Source organism: Manacus vitellinus, unplaced genomic scaffold (assembly GCF_001715985.3).
Source record: "Manacus vitellinus isolate BGI_N305 unplaced genomic scaffold, ASM171598v3 scaffold_11_pilon, whole genome shotgun sequence".
NCBI lineage: Eukaryota > Metazoa > Chordata > Aves > Passeriformes > Pipridae > Manacus > Manacus vitellinus.
This window is the reverse complement of record NW_021938895.1, coordinates 15,963,907-15,985,916: the sequence shown is the minus strand read 5'-3', so window position 1 is coordinate 15,985,916 and position 22,010 is coordinate 15,963,907. Positions and strand designations below refer to the sequence as shown.

The window sequence follows — 22,010 nt, the reverse complement described above, 5'->3', positions numbered from 1 at the left end:
TTCTTTCCAAACTGGAAGCCAAGTGCATGGCTAAAAGGATTTTCGCTTCCTACCTATGGGTTTATCTGAGCAACTGGCCTGTAAAAGCAGTAAAATTGTGTTTTCTATGTTTTTGTGGGGGTTTTTTGTGTCTTTGATTTTTCTTTTCTGTTTGGTTGGTTGTTTGGGTTTTTTTTTTTTTTGCCTAGACTGATGCTTGGGAACACTATTTTAAATCATATTGCATTCCTGTGATTAATCTTTGCCTCAATCTTTCTATGTCCACTAGCCCTAAAAACCAATATAGTATGAGAAGTTTTTGCTGTAATGGTGATGTGGATTTCTTTACAATTGCAGAATTCACATTAGGGTGATGAAACCCTAGAATTTACTTTTTGCTACTTCAAATTTAGAAAGAACCTAGATTTACAACCACTTTATTCAGAAATCAAGTAGTTAGATATGGCTTTGCTTAGTTGGTTTTGGCAGACAACACAACACTTTAATAGAAAAAGAAATCTTATGCTAAAGGTTGAAAAGGAGTGAATTTGGTGGACTTGTACACAAGTGTAAAGGGGAAGGATGGCAAGAACCGGATGAATCAAAATGTGCTATTCCATTATAAAAAAAACATGATGCCTTTATGTTGGCCATACTTGGTTTTTCTAGGTTAAAAAATTGGGTGCGTTTTTTTGTTATACTCTTCGTTCTTTATTTGCCTTTTGATATAAAGACAGGAATACTTACTAATCAGCTGAAGCTCTACCAGGGTAAGTTGCATGGTATCAGTAATAGAAATGATCACAATAATTTTCTGATAATCTTTTTCTTAAATGAACTCCAAAGGGAATGTTCTTGAGGTTTTTTTGACTGTTGCTAAGTGGTTTAATTTGAAGTGTGAAATTTATGCTTTCTTGTTTAACTGGTATAAACTCCTGTAAGCATAGGAGTATCTTTATATTCCTAGGCTTTATATTCTTAGGCAATTTACTTCAAGATATGATCTAAATCAGAATAAAGCTAGGTGATTTTTCTAACAGTTTGTGTCTTGGCCGTGTTCTGGGGTAGAATCTGTATTCAAATACGCAGCTCTGTTAGCATTTTTTAGAATTTTTAAGAAGGCAATTTTTATTCAACGTGACATTCTGAAAATTCATTTTTCAAACACACATTACCGAATTCAAATATTTGTGTCTGATGTTGAGAGAGATGCATGAGGATGACAATAATCAATCATATCTAATTGGCTCATGACGTACTGAGCTTGCAGTAATTAAACAAGACATTACTGCTTACTGATTAAGATCACACAGCTTGAGAGCCAGCTGTTAATCACTTTCCTTGCAGGGCTAATGTCGTTAACGGATCTATCCCTAAGGCTATTTTTGACTAGTGGACTGTCTGTGATGTAAGCAACAAAATAAACTTTTAAATTTTGTATATTGAGAGCATCTTTTCAAACTTCTGTTACCCTGTGTATGTCTCAAACCACCACAGCTGCCTGAAAAGTTAGGAAGAACTCTGTTCTGAATTGCTAGAAAGTGATATAGTCACGCTGCAGTTAAAATCTTCTAAAAACTTGTAATGTTAATATAGCTTTTATGACTGTTATGTAGTGAAATGTCAATCCATAATATTGTCCTCAATAAATGCAGATGTAAAAAAAGTAAGAACAATCTTTATGAAAATAGTAATATTGAAAGTGTATATTTCAGATATAATCTATGTTTTTGGGAAAAATGCACTCAAGTATATCTTACATATCTGGTTTTGACCATCTTTATTTCTGATGCTGATTCTTATCATATACTTACTCATTGAGGCTGCAAAGCAGTTTGTTTTTTTCCTTAATTTTCAGACATTTCACTTATGGGTTTGTTTGTTTTGAATAGGAGCTGAAAGAAGATTCGTATGTTCAAGTACATCATAAAAGTTAGGTAGCTATCAAGCCAGTTTGATTCTGTATTATTCTAGAATAAATGTGTTTTTTGTTGATTTTGTGATATTGAAAATAAACAGTGTTAAAAGTAGCATTGTCAGTTTCTTTCCAATTGGAACGAAATTCAGACTTAACTTGGTGTTATCTTAATTTGAAATATTTCCTGTCAAGCTACTTTAAAATATTATGAGCTACAGCATAAGGGCTGGACCACTGGAGCATTCTCAAATTTCATCATCTGTTATGGTGCAGCTTTTGTGGCCTTGACAGTGTTTGAAACAGGGAACTGTGCTCTTTAAGGCCTTACAAGAGGTTCAGTCATATTCAAGAAGTTACATAATTTTGAGTGTTAACATCAGAGACAAATAGATCTGAAAGAAATTGTCTTTTCTGGGATTTTGCTCTGTTAGAGGATTAGTACCTGTACCATTTGGACAGATGTTTGTTCATTTTTCTCTCTAAATCCCTTAGTGATGGATGTCCATAATTTATCCCAGCAATCTGTTCAAGGACTTCAGTTTCTTTGTAACCAAAATATGTTCAAAGGAGATTTCTGAATTGTTTTCTTACCTGATTGTTCTATTTATCTTGGCAATAGATTTTCAAGTACTTAAAATTCTTGTTATGTTCTCTTATATTCTGTCTTTAAACTAAACAACCCAAATTTGTGTCGAATTACTTATAGGTCCTATTTTCCAGATCTCTAATGAGTTATAATTTTTTTTTGCATTTCCCATGACCTTTTTCAGTTCATTACCTCTTCTATATAGTGTAGCCATGTAACAACACTGACATAACACTGTATGAAAGCAAACAATATACTGGGATGTATTAAATGCAACACTGGTGATGGATTACTTCATGGGCATGAAATTATTCCTCCCTCACATTCATCGGTGTTTAAGGAACCTTCCGTACCACCCAGCTGAAGAACTGTGTTTACCTTTGGACACTGTCTTGTAACAGTGAGAAAACACAAATCAGTGGGAAAGAATGTGAAGGAAGGCAGACAGAATATCTGTTTGCCTTTATTGTAACAAGAAGATACTGATGCCCATATTTTTCTGCCAATCCTCACTGCTACCTACATGTTTCCATTCCTCAGGAAATGGTGAAGAAAAGCTTTTCTTCTTCCATGCAAGTGATGTTCTTCCTACCATGTAACACCTTACACTTTTTTTTTTCCTGTTACACTTCATCCCATTTTTAATTTTCTTTTTTTATGTTAGTCAAGGATATTTTGAATTTGAATTCTGTCTTTCTCTGAGAAAGTATCTTTGTCTTTCGATCATGATATAGAAAACATCAAACCAGTTGCAAGAGAGAGAGTACATTCGAGCTTGCTGTAACTTGGTGCTCACAGCACTGACTGCCGGGACTGCCAGAAGTTCTCTTCTTAATCTTAAGTGATGTAGAATCAAAATCAGTGACTCCAGTTCTCATGTGTCTTCAGCAAGTGTTTAAACCATCAGTGTACTACAGATACAGAATTTCAACAGAGGTAGTTTAATTTTAAAAAATGAAATTGGATTAGAGAATTTTATCACTAGACCTATGAGATGTAAATGTTGCTGGTAAAATACTAGTCTGGAAATATAATGTGGTGGTTCAGTGGGGGAAAAAAAAACTTTCAAATGTAGTTCTTATAGAATTTTATTTACAAGTTGGGGGGCCCCCTGATGGTCTAGTGGTTAGGATGCAGCACTCTCACTGCTGCAGTCCAGGTTCGATTCCCGGTCAGGGAAACTCCCCCGGGCAGGTGGAGCTCATCAACCCTGTAAGGCCATCCATCTAAGAGAAGGTCACTCCAAACAAACCTACGTCCTGAGGACCTCACTGCCACTGTCCGAGCTCACTCGACCCTGGCGGATGAACCTTGGGATTAAAAGGGTGGGCTCAGTTCAGCGCACACTGTGTCTCACCTAAAAAATCCACTGCGCAGGCTCGAAGGGTAAAGACCTTTCCCAAATCTTCGCTCGCAAAGACTGGCCATACATTATTTACAAGTTAAGGTAATTTATAAATTAAATTTAGCAGATAAAAATTGAACTGCAGTACCTTTGAAGCATGTATTTATTAAGGATGAAGATCAGCAAATGGTGATTTTTTTCTGGAGATCCAATGTAACTCCATGCAGAGGATTTTTTTAGGTAAAGCAGGGGAAATTCCAGATGATCCATTTTTATGAGGGTCTAAGACTAATGCTTCGTTTAGTTCACAAAGCTAATGATCACAATTGCTAAAATACACTTGGGCAGAGGGCATGAGAGAGACATTTGGAGTTACTGAGTTCACAGTTCACAGTTTAAATCAAAATAATACCACTGCACTGCTTGTACTCTGACATCTGCTCTGAATGCATACAATATCTTTTTTATTTTCTTTTGAATAAATAGGGGTTTATTATGAATCTCATCTGAATTCCCCAATGATATAAGTAAGAATCTTTTTTGTCTCTCTTCAAACAGTTACTATCATGAAAAGTGTGACAAGTATTGCTATAATGCGTTAGAGAAAAAAATGGACATAAGCAAGTGAACAGTTTCTATAGGAAGCTCAGTACACCTCAACACCACTTTTAAACTCTACCTTATTTTTTAGCAAGCTCTTTCAAAATAAAGCTTACAGTACTGAAGACAAGTATTTTGTGCTAGTAAGACTGAAGTGTGGCTTGGAGATGCCTGCTTGGAAGCAGAATTTGCAGCTGTGAGCTTTAGGCTGCAGATGCAGCACATTGGAAGAGTTATGGGTCTCAAAACATTATGCTGAACAGGGAGTGCTTTAAAGCAAGTACACTGGCTAGGGACCTGCTTAAGTAGTCAACAATAAAACTGATAAAAGGATTCATCTGCCATTCTAGCTCCCCCTAGAGAGGAATGTTTTCTTCTCTGTGGTATTGACAGGTTTTGAGCTGTGTTGAGAAAGTACGTTTCAGTGTGTTTTCTTTCATTCAAAAACAGAGTAGTCTAAGCTTTCTTAAAAGTCACAGCTACTGTGATGCTTGCGCTGCTCATGTCCTTTTCTCTTCCTCCCACCACATAGTGAATGTGCACATGCACACCCACACACTCCTCTGCCTGAAGCCAATGTCTAGAAAACTCTCAGAGATATGAAAGTCAAGATTTAATTTCCTCATGTGCCCGAATGAATTAAAATTTATATTTCCCCTACCTCTCAATGCAAGCACTGAAATCCTATGGATATGCAACTCCCTCTACACTTTCCTCACGCTTTTTATTACAAAACACATTTGGTATATGATCTCTAACAATACTACATAATTTTGGGGAGTTATTTTGACTTTTCAGTCCTCAGTTTCTGATACCAGTTACTAGAACGGCTACTGAATAGACAGTTTTTAAATAAGAAATCAAGATGAACGTTGCTTAGTTAAAATGCTGGATATACATATACTTGCAAAGGCTAAGTTCTCATTAAAAGATTCTTGTTTGAAGAAGCACTTTGTCTGGACTGGAATTTTGCCGCTAGGGCTATGTATGCCATATCTTTAACACAAGGAGAGAACAAGGGAATGTGCTGAACTTTGATTCAAAGCCATTTAAAATGGTCTAAAAAAAGCCAACTTGAAAGGCTGAGAGAAATCTAGATTAATCTTATTGATTCTGAAAGCAAATAAGGTATTGCTGCACATCATCTTGTATCACATCACGAGTTAGATGGAATATTAGATAGGTATTGGATTTTAATAGGAATAGATGAGCTTCAGTGAGACTTCCAGTTGAAATAGTGCGATGGAAAATGCTAAACTATTTAATCTGTCACTCTGCATATTTCATTCATTACCTGATCATCTGTTACAAATGAAAGTTCAGAGTTTTTTTCATTGTGTTTCTTCTAAACATATGTAACAATTACTAGCCAGAGAAGAGTTCTGGGTTAAAGAGCTCTCCAGAGCTCTGTTCTTTCAGTGTTTCTATAAAGCATGCTCTGGTACATCAGCAAAAGTAACTGCGGTTGCCAGTCCCGGTGGGATAGTGATGTAGAATCTCTGAACAGCAGCAGAATTCAGGGACAGTGGTTTTTCAATGCTGTAGCTCTACTCTTTGAAAATACTTACTGTTGGGCAGTATGGCTTTTAAGTGGATGATATTGGTGTGGTTTTCATATGTTGTCATTCACAAAAATGTATTGATAAAGCATCCACACATGCCAAAAATGTAAAAAATTTCAAAATCTTGGGAAAATACAGAAATGTTGGCTTCCAAACAAATGAGAATGATTAAGACTTTATACCCTCACTGAACTTTGATTCCTTTAGGCTTTCCTAGAAAACAGTAAGGACAAGATTTGTCTGCCCACAATTAGACACTTATCTGAGTTCTTATTTATATTTATTTTTTAAGTCAAAATAGAGAGCAACGATTCACTTTGTTCCTTTCTGGATGGATGTATGAAAGAGATGGGGTAGAATCATGCTTCAGAGTTGTCTCTTGCTCACCACTGGTTTGACAAAATCTAAACAGCTGTCCTAGATTTGTATTTCTCTTACAAACATAAGCTGAGAGAATTGGAGATTTTCAGCCTGGGAAAGAAAAGACTCCAGGAAGACCTTATAGCAGCCTCCCAGTACCTAAAGGAGGCTTTCAAGAAAGCCAAAGAAGAACTTTTTATAAGGGTATGTAGTGATAGAACAAGGCAGGCCAGGTTGGAGGGGGCTTTAGGCAACCTGATCCAGTGGAAGATATCCCTGTACATGACAGGTGGGTTAGAAGTTGATGGTCTTTAAGATCTCTTCCAACCCAAGCCATTCTATGATTTTTGCACTGTAAACTGGTGAGATCCACTACAAGCTGAAGATACCTACATATGGGTGTCTGCTGGCATGACCAGTATTTGTGTCACAGTATAAACATGGAAATCTGGTCTTGCCTCCAGCCAGAAAAGGACCTGGATATGCTAAGAAGCCCATGTCAGCTTTACATGTTCAGAGGTCATAGGATATCAAGCGACCTACATGAGGATGACTGCTTTGAGCCCAGAAAGATGAACTACATGACCAATTCACCTGAGCAACTGCTGTGTATATAATTCAGGATAAATTTAATTGCTCTCTCAACTGCATTTTCTGTTTCTTCTATAAAGGAGTTTTTGACACTCAGTTGCTGCATAGAACCACGCCAAATCTGAGTGCCTTAGTTTTAAGCTGAGCCTGCCTTTAAAGACAAAAAGGTTTTACTGACAAACGACATAGGTGTTTCTCCCTAATTTTGCAGAAATAAAAATATTAATATGAAGCTAATATTTTATGTTTAATTTTATTTTAAAATCCCTTAAGTTTTCATTCAGTGCACAGGACATGTTTCTTCTTTTATTTTTCCATTATTCAGTTCTTTACACAATCTACTATTTAACAAACTGTTAGTAAACAACCTGATTTTAAATCTTCTTTTAAAAACAAATGCTGCAACTAAAACTTAAATTATGCTTGATTTTTCTTCACTTGCATAAAGTGCATTGTTGTGGTGATGCTGTTATATAAATTTTAAATTAATAGTTTTAAATATGATCACTCATTTTAGAACAGGTGTTTTGCTTTTTCTCTTCCGTGCAGTGACTGGAAAATTCTGAAATTTCATTAGTCTGAATATTTTAACAAATAGCTGTAAGCAGTCCTAATGGTACAGTTTTTGTTTAAGGAAATATCTGACTGAATATTAGCAGGAAATTTGCACTGAATATTAGTGGGAAATGTAAGTAAATAAACGAGAAATTAAAATAGAATTTCTTTTGTGCTATTCCCAGAGAAAACATCATTTATACCAAATACTTGACTATCCTATAGGTTTTACTAGTTATTAGTCTAGTGATGAACTTAAGTAATGCAAGTCCATCTTAATCTAAAAAAAAATAATGTAACAACTGTACTTAATCATGTGTTTTACAATGTGAAAACAGTTTTCTACTCTAACAGAACCCTGTATCTTAATGGCAATGCTTATGAAGGGTACAGTTAATTTTCTGACACAGTGGAAGGAACATCTTGAAGTCAGGAACAACATTTAACTTTGCCACTTCTGGCTGAAACTGTAAAATGAGTTCACATGCCATTTATACGTACCTATCTGTTTCTAATATAGTTTCATAAGTCTTTGTACAATGAAAACCAAATAGGAGATCATTAAATGGCAGCACTCCTTTGTGGAACAGTACAATGGAGAAATTTTTGTAATTTTTTTTTTAGTTTTTGCATATTAATGTCTACTTCAAAGACCATTTACCCTTTATTTTCAAGTACAAAAGAAGCTTTTTTATGTCTAATCCATTTGAAGACTGGAAAGCAGACTAGTTTTCCACTTCTGTAAATAATGCTCATTTGTATGCTTTTTATCTCTTTAATGGGGTAGAGCTTGTTATTCATCATTATGAAATGTTCGTATTCTTAAATTTTTGTGTATGTCTTGCTTTTTTGCAGACTAAAACTGGTATTGCATTGTTGTATGATGAAGTATCTGAAAATGCTTATGACATCCGACTGAAGCTTACAAAAGAGGTATTAACAATTCAAAAACAAGATGTCGTCTGTGTTAGTGGAAGTGATCACAGTGCAAATGTAAGTGCTTCTCTATCTCTGTGCTTTCGACCGCGCACTTTAATGTCTTCTGCAGAGATCACTTTATTGTATTGGAGTGCAAGAGATTTTATTGGGTAATAGAAATACGTGTAATTATCAGTTGTTGGGTCTTTTGTGCACACCTCTATTCTTACCTGTAAAAACCACTTTTTTTGGCCAGGGCTATATATTCTTTATTATAACGTTCATAACCTTAACAGGAGCAAAAATGTCTATAAATACCAAAATTACAGCATTCTTCCTCCAAATATTGTTAGGTTATTAAATTGAGAGAGAAAAAGAAGACTATTTCCCAAGCATTTTAAGAGTAAACTAATACACCAGAGTCTTCTTCATTTGTGTATCAGACAGGATGTCTGTTCAAGGGCACTGAGCTGAATAAGAGAACACTTAACAGTCACTTATTCCACTGTAACTCTCTTGCAGACACAGATGGGGCTTAATCAGTGCCAGCATGTATGTGGTGCTTTTTTTCCTCACAAAATTCAGTTATGCTGCTTTTTCAAAGCATGTGTTGCCTCTAAACTATAGAGGACTCTTCTGTATGATCATTTGGTAATGTCACTAGATGAACTGGTGGCATTTTGCATCAGCAATACAGCAGGAGTGTCTGGGTTATCAGCATCCCTAAGTAGTGTATTTTATTTCCTCATATAAAAGGTATTCTTCTTGAATTTAGGATACCCATTCTTAATTTTGCTGAGTAAAATAAATTTCATAAACTCTACTAGTATTTCCTAGAGTAGCACCCTCCTCAGAGGGGGCCAAGGGAGAGTTTTTCTGTCTTCTTGCTGTGTCATGTGAACTTAAAATCTGACACTTGGGGACATCAGTTGAGTTTGTGATACTCTACTAAGAATTAGAAACCAAAAAAGTATATAGTGGGTATCCATGAATGTATATGTGAGTATGTTAGAGAGAGAGTCTACCTATATAACACATGAACATGTTTCATTCCTACCACAGTAAATATTTATATGAATTGTTTAATATAACACACACAATAATTTGAAATAGCTTTTAGTAGTTAGAAACATTGTGTGCTGTTTTCAAAGGTTCTCCATGGAACACTGTGAAACATGACTTGCTCTTTAGAATGTTCGAAAAGGTTGGTCTGTGAAAGGCATGTCCATTTCTGGTTGGTTTGCTGAGATAAGTATAAGCCTCCTCCATCAGCTTTGCATATGCTTTCTACTTCACTGAGGAACATGAAAAAGCACAGCTTTTTCATTTTATTTTTTTTTTACCAGATATTACTGGTAATGCAGATAAGTTGTATGCAAACTAATCGCAAGAGTCATAGTAAATATCTTGTGACTGCACTATATGGTGTCTGTGCATATGATTGTACATAATTGCTATGGACTCAGTGGTGTTTAAATACCTTGTGTATGAACTTTCATAGAAAAAGAATCGAAATTCTATCCTATGTAGTCCTAGGTTACTTTTTGATTGAATCAACACTAGCTGGTTGTGTCTGCCAAAATATTGTATCAATAATGTGTATGTATTAATCAACATCCAAAATAAAGCAAAAAAAAAAAAAATAAAAATCCCTAGACACCCCCAAACACCAAACTAAAGCAGTACAAAAACCCGCCCCAAACAACTCAAGTCTGCCTCTTTCTTTTTAATATCAAGGTTTGGGTTGATTTGGATGGATTTTATTCCTATATTTTATGGGTACCCTAAATAGTATTTCCTGGTAGAAGACGGAGCAGGAGACAAGCTCTCATAGTTGTGAGGAGTTGAATTTTGAAAGAAATTCTGGAAAGTAATAGATTCTGCAGAGAAGGCATATGTGGGATATGCAGCCACTGCATACAAAACGACCCCAGGTTCCTTGGTTGTATTTCATCACCAGTAATGATCACTCAGTGGTAGAGTCTGGAAAGAAGTGATTCCCAGCGCTATGGCAGAGACAGTTTTTCCAGGTCGCAGACATGGAGTTAATATGTAAAAGTAAGGAAATTTAAAATACAAATCAGTGTTAATTTAGTTTGGAGTTGCAAAATATTATGTGACTCTAGGTATGACACCCATTCAGAAGGAATTTCTCCCACCTCATACTATTGATAGATAAGTGTGGGCAGTCCTGCCAAGCTGACCTTTCCTGGAAAACATTGTTAACGCTATTTCCTTATTTTTCTTAAGTTTTCTCACTGAAGACTCTGAAAACTAAATTTTAAGGATCCAATCTTTTGTTTTCTGTGTCCTTTACAAGACCTCCCCGAGGTCCCTTTCTGAAAGTGTTATCTTCAGTCCTCATATGATCCTGTTGTCAAACTCTAATGCGAACGAGGAATTCAACTGTGGCTTCGTGGCAATATTTGCTTTTTCTGTGTTATACTCTGAACCAAATAGAAACTTTTGGACAACTAGCATTTAATATAAAGGACCATTGAGTGTAACATGAAGATAAACACTGTCTTTTTTTACAGTATATAATTTTCTAGTATACAGGACCTCAAAAGCAGAATTTGAAATCAGGCTGAAATAACTGGTAGTTCTCTAGCACTGATTTTGGTAAGTTTTACATTTACAGTTACATGACATAAATTTCAAAGAGATAAATGCTTTATATTTCAAGCAGTTCAAGAAAATAGTTTTCATCCCTGTTCTGTATGATTCAAAATATTAATAGAAAATTGTAACCTGAAAGTCAGTCCTAGAGCAGTCATAATTGATCACACTACCTTACTGATTTATTCTCCTTCTTCTGTACCTTTTCATTCTCAGGTACTCGTAGTTAATCTTTATTTTATGCCCTTCATCGAACTAGTTCATTTGCCACAAAGATAGAAATAACTTTTGCCTTCTTTTTGTACTCAACTCAAATGCATAGGAGGAAAAAACTTTTGTTTTTAGAGTAACTTTTCTTCTTATGTGGAATATGTGTATGGAAAATTATTGGAAAAGAAAGTTCTGTCTCTATTTGTGATAATACTTTTTTCTCCAACCAGTTTTGTGGGACAGCATTTATGGGATGCATTTGTTTGCAGCCTCCCTTTTACTCACAGGTTCATTAGTCCTGAGGAATACTGAAGACAGGACTTACAGCTATGCATATTTAGCTCTGTTAGTCTGTTTGAGTTCTGAATGCTACAGTGAGGACTGGCAAAGACCTCAGAGATCACTAGAGCTACTGTTGTGGGTAGGACTTTCAGCAATAGAGATTATTCCCAAGGATAAAAGGCTCCTTCTATAAAATAACTTCTACTACCATTATCTGGGTCTATTCTTGTTTCATATTTTACCATCTACCATTCATTTAAGTGTCTTAAAAGTGCTACTTTTAAGCATTGAGAAAACTTCTCTTTGATGAGAAGCTTTAGATGTGGCTTTCTGTAATTTAATAGCAGGTCAGCCCACTTCACTAGTCCTTGCAATATTGGACTTGGGGGTAGAGTAATGAGAGAGAAACATGGTCTTTGAAATTCAAAATGTATATAGCAAAAATAATGTAAAATCAGCTGTTTCTTTTCTTTAGTATTCAAATTTTTCAGAGCAGACAAAGTACTTTTAAGTATCTGAAAAAATCCTTATGAATATGGAGCCATTTGGGGAAATAATATTTTACAGTAGCTTTTATATAATGTTGCAGGTTTTAAAATAATTTTTATAAAAATATTTATAAACATTTATTTAATTTATATTTATGTGATTTTTACACCAAGATGTATTTCAGATCTTCAGACTTGGCAAATTCTATGTTCTAAGCAAGCCTTCATGACTTGGTATTATGTCTTTGGATATGTGAAGGCTGGAGGCAGCCTTGACCAGGAGATTGTGAAGTTCAGTGTTAGGAAGCAGGGCAGCAAGTAAGATTGTAGCCATGGACTTCAGGAGAGCTAACTTTAGCATCTTGAGAGATCTTCTAAGAAGAATCCCATGGGAACAGGCCCTGCAGGGAAGAGGGGTCCAAGAGACTTGGTTTGTATTCCAGGATTACTTCCTTCAGGCTCAAGAACCAAAGAGCAAGAAATTGGGCAAAGGGAACAAGAGACCTGCATGGATGAAAAAGACCACCTGTCATTACTCAAGTGTAAGCAGGAAATACACGGAAGATGAAAGGAGAATCAGGCCACTTGGAATGATATAAAGAGACATTGTCAGAGTAAGTAGGAATGAGATGAGGGCCAAGGCTCATCTGGAATTAAATCTGGCCAAGGATGTCCAGGACAACAAGAAGGACTTCTTCAAATACATCAATAACAAAAGGAAAACAAAGGATAATATGGGCCCATTACTAAATGGAGGGGGGACCCTGGTAACAGAGGACACAGAGAAGGCAGAGTTACTGAACTCTGCCTCTTCATCTGTCTTCAGTGGTAAGACCAGCCCTCAAGAATCTCTGAGCCAGGAGACCAGGGTAAAGGAATGCCGGAAGGAAGACTTTCCCTTGGACGAGGAGGATTGGGTTAAGGAACACCTAGGCAAACCTGATGTGCGCAAGTCCGTGGGCCCTTAGAGGATGCATCCATCAGTTATGAGAGAGCTGACGGACACTATAGCAAGGTCGTTAATCTCTGAGGACTGGAAGAAAGCAAATGTCACCCCAGTCTTCAGAAAGGGCAAGAAGGAGGACCCAGGGAATTACCATCCAGTCAGCTTCAGCTTAACCCCTGAATGGAGTGCCTCATTCTGGAGGCCGTGTCTATCCACATGGATGATGAGCAGGTGATAAGGAATAGTCAGCTTGGATTCGCTAAAGGTAAATCATGCTTGCCCAACCCAGTTACCTTCTATGATGAAACAGTTACCTGGATGGATAGGGGGAGAACAGTAGATATTGTCTACCTCAACTTCAGCAAGGCTTTCTACACTGTCTCTCACAGCATCCTTGCAGGCAAACTCAAGAAGTGGGGACTGTATGACTGGACAGTGAGGCGGATTGAAAACAGGCTGAATGGAGGAGAGGGAGGGGAGGGGAAGGGCGAGGGGAGGGGAGGGGGGGGAGGGGAGGGAGGGGAGGGGAGGGGAGGGAGCGGAGGGGAGGGAGGAGGGGAGGGGAGGGAGAGTGAGAGGGGAGGGGAGGGAGGGGAGGGAGGAGGGGAAGAGGAGGGGAGGGGAGGTGTCTGAAACGCAACAAAGGTAAATGCAGGTTCCTACACCCGGGGGGGGAGCACAGCCCCATGCACCAGTACAGGCTGGGGACAGACTTGCTAGAAAGCATCTCTGTGAAGAGAGACCTGGGGGTCCTGATGAACAACAAGCTGTCCATGAGCTAGCAGTGTGTCCTTGTGGCCAAAAAGGCCAAAAGTATCCTGGGGTGCATTAGGAAGAGCATTGCCAGCAAGTCAAGGGAGGTGATCCTGCCCCTCTACTCGGCCCTGGTGAGGCAACATCTGGAGTGCTGGATCCAGTTCTGGGCTCCTCAGTACAAGAGAGACATGGAGCTCCTGGAGTGGGTCCAGTGGAGGGCAACAAAGATGATTAAGGGACTGGAGCATCTCTCTTACAAGGAAAGACTGAAGGAGCTGGACTTGTTCAGCCTCAAGAAGAGAAAACTGAGAGGGGACCTCATCAACGTCTATAAGTATCGGAAGGGAGGACAGAGCCAAGTTCTTCTTGGTGATATCAAGCACTACAACAAGAGTCAATGGGCAGAAACTGATGTGCAGGAAGTTCTGCCTGAATATGAAGAAAAACTTCTTCACTTTGCGGGTGACTGAGCACTGGAACAGATTGCCCAGAGAGGTTGTGGAGTCTCCCTCACTGGAGATATTCAAGAACCATCTTGGTGCGATCCTGTGCAATGTGCTCTAGGATGACACTGTTTGAGCAGGGAGGTCAGACCAGATGATCCACTGTGGTCCCTTCCAACCTGACCCAATTTTGGTTCTGTGAATTGGTGCAAGCCCATAGAAACCAAGCTCAAAAATACTGACGGAAATGGCGTATTGAAAATAAGTAGACAGTTTTCACTATCAGCTAAGTATTTTTAACAGAAGGTGTTTCCCCTCCCAGATTTAAAGTTTGACAGTACTTACAGAAATAAATTAATTGCATGACAGATGGGGAGAGATCAATTTTAGTAAAGGAGAAACAGGGATTTATTAATTTTTATACTTTATGTTTCATTAAGGTGTGATTTTACTTTAACTCTTTGTCATTCCACATGTATATAGTGCCTCATCCTTAATATTCTTTGTTTTTCATCCATGTATATTGCTTCATCCTTTTCCTGTTGTCAGCCCACAGTTTTATGCCTCTCCTCTTTTCATAAGTATTTTTTCTTTTATTTTGTATTTTATTTCTGTAAGAGAAGAGAAATGCATTTGGCTTTTTATCAAAGTCAGTCCTTCTCACAGACCTGAATTATCTCTGACTTGGCTAGGGGTCAGGCAAAGAGGTTTCTAGTGCAGGCTGCTGGCATCTTGATTGGAAGAGGACTTATGTGAGTCTAATAGAATTAGTATAACAAAAACTTTTGCATGCTGAGTACTCAATTGTCCAGTGTCACAAGCTATGTCTTTGCTTGACTTTAGCAGAATGAAGCAAAGTAGGTGAATAGGGAAGAAAAATAACAAGATTAGTTGTTTTATTGATTCAAAAAAATAGAAACAGTGTCTGAAAATACTGTTGAAATCCCTGATGAGATTGCTATAGCTTTTTCTTTATAGCTCATATGCTAATAAAGACACAGAAGAATGTTATTTTAGCAAACCTCTAGGGAACAGATCTTTGTTAAAATCTAAAAGTTAATTTTTTTTAACACAAGGAAATTTCAGTCTTGATAACTACTAACATTAATAATAAACACTGTTTTTCCCAATGCCTCTTCTACCATTACTGGTATGGTATTTCAGTCCGAAGTTGGGGTTTTTAAAAAGCTAATAATTAACATTTTTTATCTTTTTGGAAGCATCAAGTGGATAATTAAGTAAGATCTCTTGTATGGAGAAAATACATTATTTAACCATTTGTTATTTGTTTTCCATGCTCTGGAAAGCTGACCTAGATATTTAGAAGATACCTATCAAGTAGTTCCTTAGGATCTTTCTTATGCTGTCACTCTGTGAACAGTTAGAAGTTTACATCACAAAATAAATATTTATAACTTTGACAAAAAACTTCATTATTAAAGATAAAAGGAATGCGTAATTTAAGTAAAAGGCTAAAAAATGTAACCGAATAGAAGAATGCAAAGGCCGCTATGGATATCCCTGAAAAACAATCTCTCCCTGAAACGTGGAAAGAGTCCAGCTGAGGGTAAGCACTCATACCAACAAGATAAAAGAAAGGCAGCACAACTTTGATAAACCATGCATATGCACAAATATATGTGTCCTTTAACTGAAAATTCAATAAATCTATTTCACCTGAAGCCATGACCAGCTGTCAGGACTGGTAAATTACAACTGTATATGTTGTGAGAGGTCTTGTAGCAGTTTCAAATTTTCAACAGTTAGGGGCAAACTGTCTGACTGCAATGGAGGCGTGAGTGAACCTTTCCAGTTTTGGTATTTGGGATATTGATGGGTTCAATCTCTATTGTACATCTTTGTCTTCACAACACCAAGATGTGAAATGTTGCACCAAGTTGAATGCAGATGAAATTACTGAAAGAACAGCTGTGTTCCAGCAGGATTTAGCTTGTTATAGGATGCCTTTTGAATTGAAAGAAATCAGCTAATTTTTAATGGGAAGAGAGGTATAATCATATGGAGACACTGGATCCTATACTTGTTATTAGTAACTCTGGAAATCCATGTTTTTAGATGATCTGCATTGACTTAATTTGTATTTTAGAAGAGTCTAGGGTCTTCTCATACCACTTGCCAAAAAAAAGCTCCTGTCCCAAATTAAGCATTTTACAACTCAGTGGAGGAGTTCCTGACGATTATTCTGAAGTTATATTGAGACTGACTGTGGTTGCATTGGACACATTTAACATGATTCCCCACATTCTGAAGAATAAAACACTGTGGGATTTTTCAGTCATCTTTACTAGAGTAGATCATGTAGTTATTCATGTTGAAAGGGACATCTCAAGGTCATCTAATTCAACTCACTGCTGAAAGTGATGATCACTTTCAAGTTGCTGAGGGCTTTGTCCATTCATGTTTAGAATATCTCCAAGGATGGAGATGCTACCAGCTCTCTGGGCAGCCTCTTAATGCTTAACCACTTTCACTGTGACGTTCTTTCCTATTGTTATGCTCAGTTGGAATTTCCCTTGCTGCAAGTTGTGACTGTTGCCTCTAATACTTTTTCTTTGTGCATCTGTGAGAACAATCTGGGTCTTGGCTTTGAAAATAAATTGAGTGACTTCATTTTATTTTAAAAACTTCACAAAAATCCACCAAAAATCCACTTTCCCCTCAAAAAACCCCCAAAAACCAAACAGAAAACCTAAAAAAACCCACACAAACAAACAAAACCTCCCAATTTTTATCTACAGTAATAGAAACAGTTAAAGTAAGATAACAGTTATAAGATAACAATATAAACTGATATAAATGTTATTATATTTAATCTGCAGATGTCCCAGGTCTTTGCTAGCACACAAAAAGATCTGCTTTGACTTTATACAAAGCTGAACAGTGACTGGCATGTCTCAGTTGATTTTTATTGCTACATTCTTTCTGTTCTTTAGGGAAAAGGTGAGATCCTGTGCAATGCAAGAAGTTAATCTTCAAAACTCTCTTTCCCATTCAAAATAATCTTTTGGATTTTGTCTACCTGTTCCTTATTATAGATTGCCTCCACTTCATGGAAGTGGAGAATGAGGCATCATATGATACCATGGAGGACTAATTTGTGTCTTTGGCTCTCTTTCTTGAGGTTTTCTTGACTTACATTTCCATTTTCTCAATATTTTTTTCCACTTTACACTGTCTTTTTAACCAATACAGCTATTTCTAAGAGTATAGAAGTCTATTAAAAATAATACGTGTTTGGAACTAATGTTTATGCAGACACCTTTGAGCAAAAATCTTTTCCTGAAAACCAGATGTTATAACTAACAATATAGCAAATCCTACTTGCAGTAAAGTTCTTTAAGTCACACCCTCCCCCAATGTAGTTTTATGGAAATGCTGTTTCATTATTTTTCAGTGCATTCTTTTATTGTTTGCCTGGTTAATTATAAGATACTCGTGGTTACAGTTACTGAGAGTGGCTGTGTGACATCTACATTTTCCTCAGGGTGCACTTATTTCTTGAGATTTGTGTATATTCAGGAATTTTAGTAAAGGCTGCATGACATACATAAATAGTAACAGTAGTGAGTGAGGAAGCATAAATCAAAGCTCATTGCTTTCTGGCTTCTAGTCAAGTATTCTTTGATGCTGACTGCCACATTCTGGAAGAAGGAATCTGTCCCAGTCCCAGGTGTTGTCAATGCAGCTCATCTGGTGTGCTTTATGACATATTAGCATAAGGCTGTGTGGTTCTAGCCTTGTCATGTAGATGCTCATATTGTTCAACTCAATCCATCACCATCTCTTGTTAGAGTGCCACACATACCCTCTTTCCTCAGTATGGTGTTTCTTCTGAGTTCCATATGAAAATAATTTTGCCAAGAGCAGCCCCTACTGTAGTTTTAAATGCATATTTCTACAAAGGCAGTCAGCCAACAGATACACTGCAACCTTTATCCATGGGGGGAGGTGGAAGTTTGCTGCCAATCGGTGAGAAATGAGGGGTTTATGAGCGGAAGTGGAAATCTATATTTGGCAAAATGATAAATATGTGTAGAACAAGTAGTCTTACTGGTAAGTACAAGGGAAAAGAACAAAAATTAATCAAAGCATTGGTCATTTTTTTCTTCCAACCTGCTCTAGCCATTGTGAATGGGCTTCTTCCTTAGAACAGTTTCTACAAAAGCTGAAGAACATGGTCTCTTTCAAGTGCTCCAGCCTTTTCTACTGAGTGCCTCAGTCTGATGTTTGGAAATAATATATGTATTTATTAATATTTTCATGCAGACTGGCACACAAAAGTAAAATATGATACATTCAGAGTCTTTTACCAAAAAAATCTATACCAATGGAGTTCTTCAAGCAGAATCTTCTTCTGAAATCCCTTTAGTACATTGTTCATTTAGACAGATAGATGGAATATTTTTTCCTAATGAGATACCTTTTACCACAGGTGCCAGTCCTGAATGTTAACAACCTGGTAATAATGACACATTGGGTAGGCATTGGCAGGTGGATATGAAATCTTGCTAAAACACATCACCAGAAATAAGTACTGTGATTACCTTCTCATGTTGTCCATTAAGCTTCAGTCATGTCACTTCAGATGAACCAATAACAAGATATAAAAGACCTTTCAAGAGATAAACTTTTCTGTTGAGTCATTGTGTTTTAGAAGAATCTAGTAAGTTTTCTTTAAAGAGCTATGTCACACCTAAAAGATGGATATTTGACCATATAGTTCTCCAAATTACATTTAAAGGTATAACTGATTTTGAAACCAATAAAAGCATGGAAATTTTTTTTTCAGCTATATTATTATTTGTAGCTGTTATTATTTGCACCTGTTACAAAGTAGTCTCTTCTCTATACAGTTGTTGACATGGTGTTCTTTTGAATGGTACCTGCGTCCTATATGGTTAAAATTTTATGTTGTATCTGCGTTTCAACATATGCCCTGTCTGGCATCATTTTTGAAGTTCTTGAAATTTTCTGCCTCACCAGTTGACAACTTGCAAAAATAAAAGGTCTCAGAAAGATAGGAATATTTCATGTTGATATCCTGCCAATTACAGTTTTATTAGTTACATTCTGTCTATTCAAATGTATCCTGAAGTTTCATGCAGGGTACTACTTCATTCTCTAATCTCCGAGAAACGAAACAAAACAAACCTACTATGTGGTGTGCTGTGGGGGGTACATAATTGCTTCTGTTTTGCAGCACATCTGTAATGAGTGATTGTTATAGTATACACATTGAGTACTTTGGAAGCCATGAGAATAAAGAGTTTTAAAAAACTTTAGAAACTAATAAAGGATGACATTAACAAAACAAAATGCTAGTTAAAAAGAAAAAAAAAGTTAATTTCAGCGTTCCTGTTCAGATTGATAATTAGTAAGACTGTCTAAAGCGTTTTCCTTGGCTAATGAAATAAAATTATGGAACCATCAGAGAGTCAACTGTAGCACTGTATTTTATTTTAAAAAAACCCTGATATTCAGGTGTCTGTCTCACTTTATTGTAAAACTATAAATAAATTAGTCTGGAAAGAAAAATTATATCTAGCCTGCAGGCAATCAAAAAGTGAAATGAGTTCTTTGTATATTTGACTGAGATATAAACGTTAGGTTTTCAACTGCATGCAGTTCATGACATCAGTAATGTCACAAAAAGATAGGGTTGGTTTTCTTTCCCCAGAAATACTACAGTTCAATTTTGTCAAGAAGTTTTGGAGTAGAATTTTCTTTGATAGTTCTTGCAAAGCTGGTGTGGGTTTCTGTCCAAATTTCATAGTCATGAAATTTTGTTCTTGCTTAAGAAGTTCAGGACTGATTCAGACCTAAAATCTACTGAACCCGCTTGTTTTTTTCTGATGGCAGCTGTTAATGTTTCCCTAGAAAAGCCAAACAGGGCAAGAACTTAATGCTTCTCTTAACACTTTTCCTATCACAAGTCGTACAGTGCCTCTCTAAGCAAAATAGACTTTTTTATTAGCTCTTAACAGATGTACTTTTGCTATAGTTGTCCAATATCCCCTTGAAACCATGTAGACTTTGAATGTGCAGAATTTTTTTCTCACTAGAGTCTGGTATACATTGCACAAAGATTCATCTTTTTCTCTTTGTTCTGGTCCTAGTTCCAGATAGGAACTAGGCTTCCTAATACTATCATTTTATGCCTCCAAGTTTTTGTACTGGTAAAGGTTGTAAAACTGATTCCCATTCACTGTCCTCTGTGCTACTTACTGTAGCCTCCTGATCCCCAGTCTGTCTCCTTTCCTGGATGAAGAGTTATAGCCTGTTACTCCTTGTACAGGAGCTTTTTTGTGCTTCCGTCATCCTTACTGTCCTTTTCTGAACAGTTTTTAACAGCTTCAGATATCAAGGAGACAAAATGATATACAGTTTTCAAGATGGGGTGATCTTTGGATTTCTGCAAGATATAATGATGTTCTATTCTTGGTCTCTGTTCTTTTAGAATCGTAGAATCATTAAGGTTGGAAAAGACCTCCAAGATCATTGAGTCCAACCTTTGACTGAACACCACCATCAAGTAAGCCATAGGGCTAAGTGCCATGTCCAGTTCTTTCTTGAACACCTCCAGAGATGGTAACTCCACCACCTCCCCAGGCACCCCATTCCAATGCTCAACCACCCTTTCAGTGAAAAAATTCTTCCTGATGTCCAACCTGAACCTGCTCTGGCACAACTTGGGGCTTTCTCGTCTTGTCCTATTGCTAGTTTCTTGGGAGAAGAGGCCGAATCCCCATCTTGCTACAACCTCCTTTCAGGTAGTTTTAGAAAGCAGTAAGGTCTCCCCTGAGCCTCCAGGCTAAACAACCCTACTCTCTCATCTACTTCTCATATGACTTATTCTCCAGACCCATCACCAGCTTCTTTGCCCTTCTCTGAACATGCTCCAAGTCTTTCTTGTAGTGAGAGACCCAGAACTGAACATAAGATTTGAGCTGCAGCCTCACCAATGCTGAGTATAGGGGGACAATCACTCCCCTGGTCCTGCTGACCTCACTGTTTCTGATACAGACCAGGATGCCGTTATCCTTCTTGGCCACCTGGGCACGCTGCTGGCTCATTTTCAACTAGCTGTTGGCCAGCAACCCCAGGGCCTTTTCTGCTTGGCAGCTTTCCAGACACTCTTCCCCAAGCCTGCAGTGCTACGTGGGGTTGCTGTGACCCAAGTGCAGAACTTGACACTTCACCTTATTGAACCTCATACCATTGTCCTTGGCCCATTGATCCAGCGAGTCCAGATCCCTCTGCAGGGCCCTCCCACCCTCTAGCAGATCGACACTCCTGTCTTTTGCTAAGACTCCCAAAAATTTTATTGGTGTTTTTGACCACTACTGAACTCTGCACTGATGATGTTATGGAACCAGCTACTTTAATCATAACATCTTATTCTGTAATAGAAGTGACTGATTAAAATCAATCCTAATTCCTTATATAAATAATGCGCATGGGTAAAAAATCTCTCACTAGCTTTTATCTGCTATAGTATTTTGTCTGCCTTTTTGTTGCCCAGTTAATATTTTTTAAGATGTTCTGCAAATATTTTCAGTTCATTTATGCTTCCTGTCTCAGCAAGCAGCAAAGATAATCTCATTGCTCACCCCTTCTTTTTTATTTCGTCATGAATATTTTAAATAATGCATGTTGCAATGTAGGCAAAGGTGGAACGTCACTAGTGACCTTCCTACGTTGAGAAAGTTGCACATTTAGTTCATCACCTTGTTTTCTGTCTGTTTTGTAACTAATTTGAATTATCCATATATCTGTGCAAGGCTCTTCCCTCATGGTTCTTATGTTATCCTAACTCGCCTCTAAAAAATAC

At 37.3% G+C, this 22,010-nt stretch overlaps 1 protein-coding gene across 1 annotated transcript in view; it reads left to right on the top strand.

Moving 5' to 3' along the window:
* The window catches only part of SNTG2 (syntrophin gamma 2), a 146,177-nt gene that overhangs the window by 5,174 nt on the left and 118,993 nt on the right, over positions 1 to 22,010 (top strand). The window contains exon 2 of the mRNA XM_018088882.1: positions 8,352 to 8,489. Within this exon, the coding sequence (XP_017944371.1) occupies positions 8,352 to 8,489 (138 nt within the window). The remainder of the gene's footprint in view (positions 1 to 8,351; positions 8,490 to 22,010) is intronic.